Source organism: Nerophis ophidion, linkage group LG16 (assembly GCF_033978795.1).
Source record: "Nerophis ophidion isolate RoL-2023_Sa linkage group LG16, RoL_Noph_v1.0, whole genome shotgun sequence".
NCBI classification, from domain to species: Eukaryota; Metazoa; Chordata; class Actinopteri; order Syngnathiformes; family Syngnathidae; genus Nerophis; species Nerophis ophidion.
Genome location: NC_084626.1, coordinates 3,999,997 through 4,009,812, shown reverse-complemented (window position 1 = coordinate 4,009,812; position 9,816 = coordinate 3,999,997). Strand labels below are relative to the sequence as shown.

At 41.7% G+C, this 9,816-nt stretch overlaps 1 protein-coding gene across 2 annotated transcripts in view; it reads left to right on the top strand.

The window, feature by feature from the left end:
• The first annotated feature begins 5,428 nt into the window (after nucleotides 1-5,428).
• Nucleotides 5,429-9,816, top strand: part of srgap2 (SLIT-ROBO Rho GTPase activating protein 2) — a 225,109-nt gene continuing 220,721 nt past the window's right edge. For both annotated transcript variants that reach the window (XM_061922604.1, XM_061922603.1), the window contains exon 1: nucleotides 5,429-5,861. In XM_061922604.1, the coding sequence (XP_061778588.1) occupies nucleotides 5,795-5,861 (67 nt within the window). In that variant the 5' untranslated portion in view covers nucleotides 5,429-5,794. The remainder of the gene's footprint in view (nucleotides 5,862-9,816) is intronic.

Sequence of the window (9,816 nt, the reverse complement as noted above, 5' to 3'; positions counted from 1 at the left end):
AATTCTTTAAAATTCCTACAATATGAATTCCTGGATTTTTTTTTCACATTCTGTCTCTCACAGTTGAAGTGTACCTATGATGAAAATTACAGACCTCTGTCATCATTTTAAGTGGGAGAACTTGCACAATCGGTGGCTGACTAAATACTTTTTTGCCCCACTGCATCTATCTATCTATCCATCCATCCATCCATCCATCCACATATGCGGTCCTCTCCAAGGTTTCTCATAGTCACTGTCACCGACGTCCCACTGGGGTGAGTTTTTCCTTGCCCTTATGTGGGCTCTGTACCTCGGATGTCGTTGTGGCTTGTGCAGCCCTTTGAGACACTTATGATTTAGGGCTATATAAATAAACATTGATTGATTGATTAAAGTTTTTCAACTTGTTTAAGTCGGGGTCCACGTAAATCAATTCATCCATCCATCCATCCATCCATTTTCTACTGCTTATTCCCTTTTTTGGGGTGGCGGGGGGCGCTGGCGCCTATCTCAGCTACAATCGGGCGGAAGGCGGGGTACACCCTGGACAAGTCGCCACCTCATCGCAGGGCCAACACAGACAGACAACATTCACACTCACATTCACACACTAGGGCCAATTTAGTGTTGCCAATCAACCTATCCCCAGGTGCATGTTTTTGGAGGTGGGAGGAAGCCGGAGTACCCGGAGGAAACCCACGCATTCACAGGGAGAACATGCAAACTCCACACAGAAAGATCCCGAGCCTGGATTTGAACCCAGGACTGCAGGACCTTCGTATTGTGAGGCAGACGCACTAACCCCTCTGCCACCGTGAACCCCTAATCAATTCATTTCATGGTAATATAAAATAATATAATATAATATCATCCATCCATCCATCCATTTTCTACCGCTTATTCCCTCTTAGGGTCGCGGGGGGCGCTGGCGCCTATCTCAGCTACAATCGGGCGGAAGGCGGGGTACACCCTGGACAAGTCGCCGCCTCATCACAGGGCCAAATAATAATATTAATAATACTTGACCCCTAGATTTTATATAAGTATTATTATTATTATTATTAATATTAATAATTATTAATATTAATAATAATAATAATACTTATATAAAATGTAGGTGTCAATTGTACAGAATAAGTTTCAATCAATCAATCAACAAAACAAAAAAACAAAAGTGAGAGTACAAAAGTAACAAGAGTTAAAAAAAAAAAAAAAAGCTCAATACAAGGCACTTGAAAGCTGAAAGACACTGTAGAAACACCTCTCTGAGCTGCCACCTTATTGTGGTAGCGGACTTTGCGTGTCCTAATGATCCTAGGAGCTACAGTGGGGCAAAAAAGTATTTAGTCAGCCACCGATTGTGCAAGTTCTCCCACTTAAAATGATGACAGAGGTCTGTAATTTTGCCTCAAAATCTCACGATACTTGGCCCCATTCATTCTTTCCTTAACACGGATCAATCGTCCTGTCCCCTTAGCAGAAAAACAGCCCCAAAGCATGATGTTTCCACCCCCATGCTTCACAGTAGTTATGGTGTTCTTGGGATACAACTCAGTATTCTTCTTCCTCCAAACACGACGAGTTGAGTTTATACCAAAAAGTTCTATTTTGGCTTCATCTGACCGCATGACATTCTCCCAATCCTCTGCTGTATCATCCATGTATCCATTTTGGTATAGTTCAGAGTACCCACCCTTTTTGGATACACTTTAGGGACAACTTGAAAGTGCACCACTGGGGGATTCCTTTGTCCTACTGGGGGACTTCAACGCTCATGTTGGCAACGACAGTGAAACCTGGAGAGACGTGATTGGAAAGAATGGCCGCCCGGATCTGAACCCGAGGGGTGTTTTGTTATTGGACTTTTGTGCTCGTCACAGATTGTCCATAACAAACACCATGCTCGTTTTCAGTAATGTTTGAAGTACTGTAATATAATGAAAGTGCCTTAATTAGTCTGTATATTTTCAAAACATCATGTTTGTGTGTTCAACAAAAAACAAGTTGTAGTTTGACGACTGTTGCCGACTTCCAGTTTATCAAGTTGTCAGGAAATGCTTCATTCTGGATAAAAACTTGCTAACAATATTTAAACTTGTACATAAACTCTTACTTATTCTTGACAAGTTTGCCATCTCTCTCGCTACATAAAATTTAATTAATTCCTATTATTATGTTTTTATTATTTTTTGGGGTCTCCGTGTATCGTCTATTTTCTCTTATTTAACATTATTTGTTTACATAAAGTTGGCTACTTCCGGTTTAGCAAGTTGTCAGGAAATGCTTCATTCTAGATAAAGAGCATGTTAATGATATTCAAACTTTTTCATAAACTATTTCTTATTGTTGCCAAGTTTTCAATATACATCCATTTACATAAAATGTAATTAACTAATTAATTAATGGTATAAATATTTTTTTTGTTTCTCTCTTATTTTCTTTTATTTAACATTTTTGTTTGTACAAAGATGTTTATATAAAGCTCGACCTCGGTAATGTTTTAACTACTGCAATCTAATGAAAGTGCCTTAATTAGTCTGTATATTTTCAAAACATCATGTTTGTGTCTTCAACAAAGAAAAAGTTGTAGTTTGACGACTGTTGCCGACTTCCGGTTTATCAAGTTGTCAGGAAATGCTTCATTCTAGATAAAGAGCATGCTAACGATATTTAAACTTGTACACAAACTCTTACTTATTCTTGACAAGTTTGGCATCTCTCTCGCTACATGAAATTTAATTAACTACTATTGTTAATTTTATTATTTTTGGGGGGTCTCCGTGTATCGTCTATTTTCTCTTATTTAACATTATTTGTTTATATAAAGTTGGCTACTTCCGGTTTATCAAGTTGTCAGGAAATGCTTCATTCTAGATAAAGAGCACGTTAACGATATTTAAACTTGTACATAAACGATTACTTTTTGTTGCCTAGTTTGCCATATATATATATATATGTATATATATATATATATATATTATATATATATACATATACATAAAATGTAATCAACTAATTAATTGTATTAATATTTTGTGTTTCTGTGTATTGTCTCTTATTTTCTGTGATTTAACATTTTTTGTTTGTATAAAAATATTGGCAGCTCAACCTCGGTAATGTTTGAAGTACTGCAAAATAATGAAAGTGCCTTAATTAGTCTGTATATTTTCAAAACGTCATGTTTGTGTGTTCAACAAAAAACAAGTTGTAGTTTGACTACCGTTGCCGACTTCGGTTTATCAAGTTGTCGAGGAAATGCTTCATTCTAGATAAAGAGCATTCTAACGATACATAAACTTACATAAACATACATACATGAACAACTTGTACATAAACTCTTACTCTTACTTATTCTTATTCTTATTCTTATACTTATACTTATTCTTGACAAGTTTGCCATCTCTCTCGCTACATAACATTTTATTAACTACTGTTATTATTTCTTGGGGTCTCCGTGTATCGTCTATTTTCTCTTATTTAACATTCTTTGTTTATATAAAGTTGTCTACTTCCGGTTTAACAAGTTGTCAGGAAATGCTTCATTCTAGATAAAGAGCATGCTTACGATATTTAAAGTTTTAGATAAACTATTACTTATTCTTGCTAAGTTTGCCATATATATCTCTCTCTACATAAAATTTAATCAACTAATTAGGTAATGTTATTAATATTTTTGGTCTCTCTGTATCGTCTATTTTCTCTTATTTAAAATTTTTTGTTTGTATAAAGATGTTGACAGCTCGACCTCGGTAAAGTTTTAATTACTGCAATATAATGAAAGTGCCTTAATTAGTCTGTATATTTTCAAAACGTCATGTTTGTGTGTCCAACAAAAAACAAGTTGTAGTTTGATTACCGTTGCCGACTTCCGGTTTATCAAGTTGTCAGGAAATGCTTCATTCTAGATAAAAAAAAAAACTTGCTGAGGATATTTAAACTTGTACATAAACTCTTACTTATTCTTGACAAGTTTGCCATATCTCTCTCGCTACATAAAATTTAATGAACTACTATTATAATTTTTATTATTTATGGAGGGGTATCCGTGTATCGTCTATTTTCTCTTATTTAACATTCTTTGTTTATATAAAGTTGGCTACTTCCGGTTTAACAAGTTGTCAGGAAATGCTTCATTCTAGATAAAGAGCATGCTATTGATATTTAAACTTGTACATAAACTATTACTTATTCTTGCTAAGTTTGTCATATATATCTCTCTACATAAAATTTAATCAACTAATTAGGTAATGTTTTTAATTTTTTTTTGTCTCTCTGTATCGTGCATTTTCTCTTATTTAACATTTTTTGTTTGTATAAAAATATTGACAGCTCGACCTCAGTAATGTTTGAAGTACTGCAATATAATGAAAGTGCCTTAATTAGTCTGTATATTTTCAAAACCTCATGTTTGTGTGTTCAACAAAAAAAAGTTGTAGTCTGACTACCGTTGCCGACTTCCGGTTTATCAAGTTGTCAGGAAATGCTTCATTCTAAATAAAGAACATGCTAACGATATTTAAACTTGTACACAAACTCTTACTTATTCTTGACAAGTTTGCCATCTCTCTCGCTACATGAAATTTAATTAACTACTATTGTCAATTTTATTATTTTTGGGGGGTCTCCGTGTATCGTCTATTTTCTCTTATTTAACATTATTTGTCTATATAAAGTTGGCTACTTCCGGTTTAGCAAGTTGTCAGGAAATGCTTCTTTCTAGATAAAGAGCACGCTAACGATATTTAAACTTGTACGTAAACTACTACTTATATTCTTGCTAAGTTTGCCATATATCTCTCTCCCTAAATAAAATTTAATCAACTAAGTAGGTAATGTTATCAATATTTTTTTATTTCTCTGTATCGTCTATTTTCTCTTATTTAACATTTTTTGTTTACATAAAGATGTTGATAAGCTTGACCTCGGTAATGTTTGAAGTACTGTAATATAATGAAAGTGCCTTAATTAGTCTGTATATTTTCAAAACGTCATGTTTGTGTGTCCAACAAAAAACAAGTTGTAGTTTGACTACCGTTGCCGACTTCCGGTTTATCAAGTTGTCAGGAAATGCTTCATTCTAGATAAAAAAAAAACTTGCTAAGGGTATTTAAACTTGTACATAAACTCTTACTTATTCTTGACAAGTTTGCCATATCTCTCTCACTACATAAAATTTACTACTATTATTATTTTTATTTTATTTTTTCGGGTCTCCGTGTATCTAAAGTTGGCTACTTCCGGTTTATCAAGTTATCAAGAAATGCTTCATTCTAGATAAAAAAAAAAAAAACTTTCTATCGATATTTAAACGTGTACATAAACAATTAGTCGTTGTTGCTTGCCTCGCCGTGTATTTATATCTTAAAACTAACATCCGCGACTTTCCCCCCCGGCGTTGTCCTGCATCGTGGCGCCCCTTCGCCGGGTCCTCCTCCCTCCGCCGCCCCCACCATCGTGGCGTCTTGACTGGAGGGGGGGAGAGAGGTTCACTCTTCAGGCGGACGTTGCGAGGCAGCAAGAGGACCAACTGACAAGTTATCAGTCACTCCGATGGCGGGATGCAGCCCCCTTTGACTCGGGAGTGCTCGGCGGCCGGGGAGGAGGCGCACATGAGCATTGCGCGGCAGGAGGAGACGCAGCAGCTCCGCCAGCACCCGGAGTGAACGAACCCACGCAGGGGGAGACAACGCAGACCCCGCCGGCACTCGTTTTTTTTTGTTGCTCACATTTGGATATTCTTTCATTTATCGACGAACCGAGCGCCAGTTGACTTCGCAGCGAGGACAGGCTTTTTGGTCTGCGAACTCCCGCCATGACGTCTCCGGCCAAATTCCGCAAAGACAAGGAGATTGTGGCCGAGTATGAAACTCAAGTGAAAGGTAAAACTTTTTTTTTTTTTTTCATTTATTGCATTGTTTTTATGTATGTGCGTTAATTCGCCTTCATGCACGATTCACGTGAATATGAGAACAATCTGATGATCGCCTGTTTTAAATGTGCACAACAAAGAAAGAAAGAAATAAATGCACCCGAGCAGCTGCGGGTTGAAGGTGTCTAGCCGTAAAGCTGCAGAGTGTCGACCAGCAGAAGGCGGCTGTATCGACACGAACACAAGGCAGGGCGTTTTCTCGCCCCTCTTGTCTCCGGGCATGTCTGCGCCTGCGTGCGCACGCATCGCAATCAAAATTGTTGATTGACGTGTGCTCGTGCTCAAGAGTGTGCATTGGAGGCTGATTGACGTCTTAGTGGATGCATACGTTCGTCGGAATACGATTTAGGGGTCGGCAACCCGCGGCTCTGGAGCCGCATGTGGCTCTTTAGCGCCGCCCTAGTGGCTCTCTGGAGCTTTTTCAAAAATATACATGAAAAATGGAAAAAAGATGAGGGTGAAAAAACGTACAGTGGGGCAAAAAAGTATTTAGTCAGCCACACCGATTGTGCAAGTTCTCCCACTTAAAATGATGACAGAGGTCTGTAATTTTCATCATAGGTACTAGATAAACCGCGGGTCAGGCGGGTGACAAGACGGAAAAATAGATTTTAATTAGTTTCGGGCGGGTGGCGGTTGAACCCATCCATCCATCCATCCATCATCTTCCGCTTATCCGAGGTCGGGTCGCGGGGGCAGCAGCCTAAGCAGGGAAGCCCAGACTTCCCTCTCCCCAGCCACTTCGTCTAGCTCTTCCCGGGGGATCCCGAGGCGTTCCCAGGCCAGCCAGGAGACATAGTCTTCCCAACGTGTCCTGGGTCTTCCCCGTGGCCTCCTACCAGCTGGACGTGCCCTAAACACCTCCCTAGGGAGGCGTTCGGGTGGCATCCTGACCAGATGCCCGAACCACCTCATTTGGCTCCTCTCGATGTGGAGGAGCAGCGGCTTTACTTTGAGTCCCTCCCGGATGGCAGAGCTTCTCACCCTATCTCTAAGGGAGAGCCCCGCCACCCGGCGGAGGAAACTCATTTGGGCCGCTTGTACCCGTGATCTTATCCTTTCGGTCATGACCCAAAGCTCATGATCATAGGTGAGGATGGGAACGTAAATCGACCGGTAAATTGAGAGCTTTGCCTTCCGGCTCAGCTCCTTCTTCACCACAACGGATCGATACAACGTCCGCATTACTGAAGACGCCGCACCGATCCGCCTGTCGATCTCACGATCCACTCTTCCCCCACTCGTGAACAAGACTCCTAGGTACTTGAACTCCTCCACTTGGGGCAGGGTCTCCTCCCCAACCCGGAGATGGCACTCCACCCTTTTCCGGGCGAGAACCATGGACTCGGACTTGGAGGTGCTGATTCTCATTCCGGTCGCTTCACACTCGGCTGCTAACCGATCCAGTGTGGTGGTTGAACCATTTGGAAATATTTGATATACATGGTTCAGAGATCTTGGAGAAGGCATTCGACCGTGTCCCTCGGGAAGTCCTGTGGGGAGTGCTCAGAGAGTATGGGGTATCGGACTGTCTTATTGTGGCGGTCCGCTCCCTGCACGATCAGTGTCAGAGCTTGGTCCGCATTGCCGGCAGTAAGTCGAACACATTTCCAGTGAGGGTTGGACTCCGCCAAGGCTGTCCTTTGTCACCGATTCTGTTCATAACTTTTATGGACAGAATTTCTAGGCGCAGTCAAGGCGTTGAGGGGTTCTGGTTTGGTAACCGCAGGATTAGGTCTCTGCTTTTTGCAGATGATGTGGTCCTGATGGCTTCATCTGACCGGGATCTTCAGCTCTCACTGGATCGGTTTGCAGCCGAGTGTGAAGCGACCGGAATGAGAATCAGCACCTCCAAGTCCGAGTCCATGGTTCTCGTCCGGAAAAGGGTGGAGTACCATCTCCGGGTTGGGGAGGAGACCCCGCCCCAAGTGGAGGAGTTCAAGTACCTAGGAGTCTTGTTCACGAGTGGGGGAAGAGTGGATCGTGAGATCGACAGGCGTCTTCAGTAATGCGGACGTTGTACCGATCCGTTGTGGTGAAGAAGGAGCTGAGCCGGAAGGCAAAGCTCTCAATTTACCGGTCGATCTACGTTCCCATCCTCACCTATGGTCATGAGCTTTGGGTCATGACCGAAAGGATAAGATCACGGGTACAAGCGGCCGAAATGAGTTTCCTCCGCCAGGTGGCGGGGCTCTCCCTTAGAGATAGGGTGAGAAGCTCTGCCATCCGGGAGGAACTCAAAGTAAAGCCGCTGCTCCTTCACATCGAGAGGAGCCAGATGAGGTGGTTCGGGCATCTGGTCAGGATGCCACCCGAACGCCTCCCTAGGGAGGTGTTTAGGGGACGTCCAACCGGTAGGAGGCCACGGGGAAGACCCAGGACACGTTGGGAAGACTATGTCTCCCGGCTGGCCTGGGAATGCCTCGGGATCCCCCGGGAAGAGCTAGACGAAGTGGCTGGGGAAAGGGAAGTCTGGGTTTCCCTGCTTAGGCTGTTGCCCCCGTGACCCGACCTCGGATAAGCGGAAGAAGATGGATGGATGGATGGATGGTTCAGAGATCGGTATCCTTTACCATTCAAAGAGCCATTTAGGACCCGTGTCACAAAGCGAAGAAGACAATAGGAGACGCAAACATTCTCTAGAACAGGGGTGTCAAACTCAAATAAAGAGTGGGCCAAAATTTAAAACTTAACAAAGCCGCGGGCCAAAGTTGAACAAATGAACCTTCAATAGGGACGCAAATGAGTTTTGCATTGAATATTGAGCAAGCAAGGCTTATATAACTTTATAGTGACATGCAAACTCCAGTTTCAAATAATAATAATAAAAAAATATCAATGGCATATCAAATACAATTTTAATAAAAATGGAATGCCTCTTTTCTCTTTGCAGCGTTCTGAGGTAAACATCAAAATATTTTTTTTTCAACAGGCTGATAATAAATTTGAAAATAAAATAATAATAATAAATGAATCAAACACTGAAGCCTTGAAGTAGCAAGATAATGTGCATGGATGAAAAGTGAATTACTGCTCAGTTTGCTACACTAATTTGCTATAACAAATAACTTAAATAGTGCAAAATCAACTTTCAAAAAACAAACAAAAAATCATCAATGGTATACTAAATACAATTTGTTCTCCCGAAATGTGTTTGTCATTCTTGTTTGGTGTGGGTGCACAGTGTGGCGCATATTTGTAACAGTGTTAAAGTTGTTTTTCTACGGCCACCCTCAGTGTGACCTGTATGGCTGTTGACCAAGTATGCTTTGCATTCACTTGTGTGTGTGTGTAAAAGCCGCAAATATTAATGTGACTGGGTTCGGCACGCTGTTTGTACAGAGGAAAAGCAGACGTGATGACAGGTTGTATGGAACGCTAAAGGGAGTGCCTTAAAGGCACGCCCCCAATATTGTTGTCCGGGTGGAATTTGGCAGAAATTCGGGAGAATGGTGGAAATTCGGGGGGGGGGGCACTGAACTTTGGGAGTCTCCCGGGAAAATTGGGAAGGTTGGCAAGTATGAGTATTAGCGGTGAATGCGGTGTTTTAGCGGCACCGTCGCTGTATGATATCGGCGGGCCAGCTCTAATGTTAAATTGATATTGCCTCAAGGTCCATATAAAATTACACGGCGGGCCAAATTTGGCCCGCGGGCCAGAGTTTGACACCCATGCTCTAGAATGACTGCTGGGAGTCACCCAGTTAATAAGTATTAGGGCGTGCTAAGAAGCCATTGGCTTTGTCGTCTTCTACAGCGTGTAAGATCTGCTTGTCAGTCCAGCAACATGTTGTGTGTGGCTTCCGCAGCAACACGCACACAACTGCAAGGCATACTGGGTGACACAGAGTACACTAATGGTTGTGATATAAACAATTTGAACACTCTTAGTAATATGCGCCACGC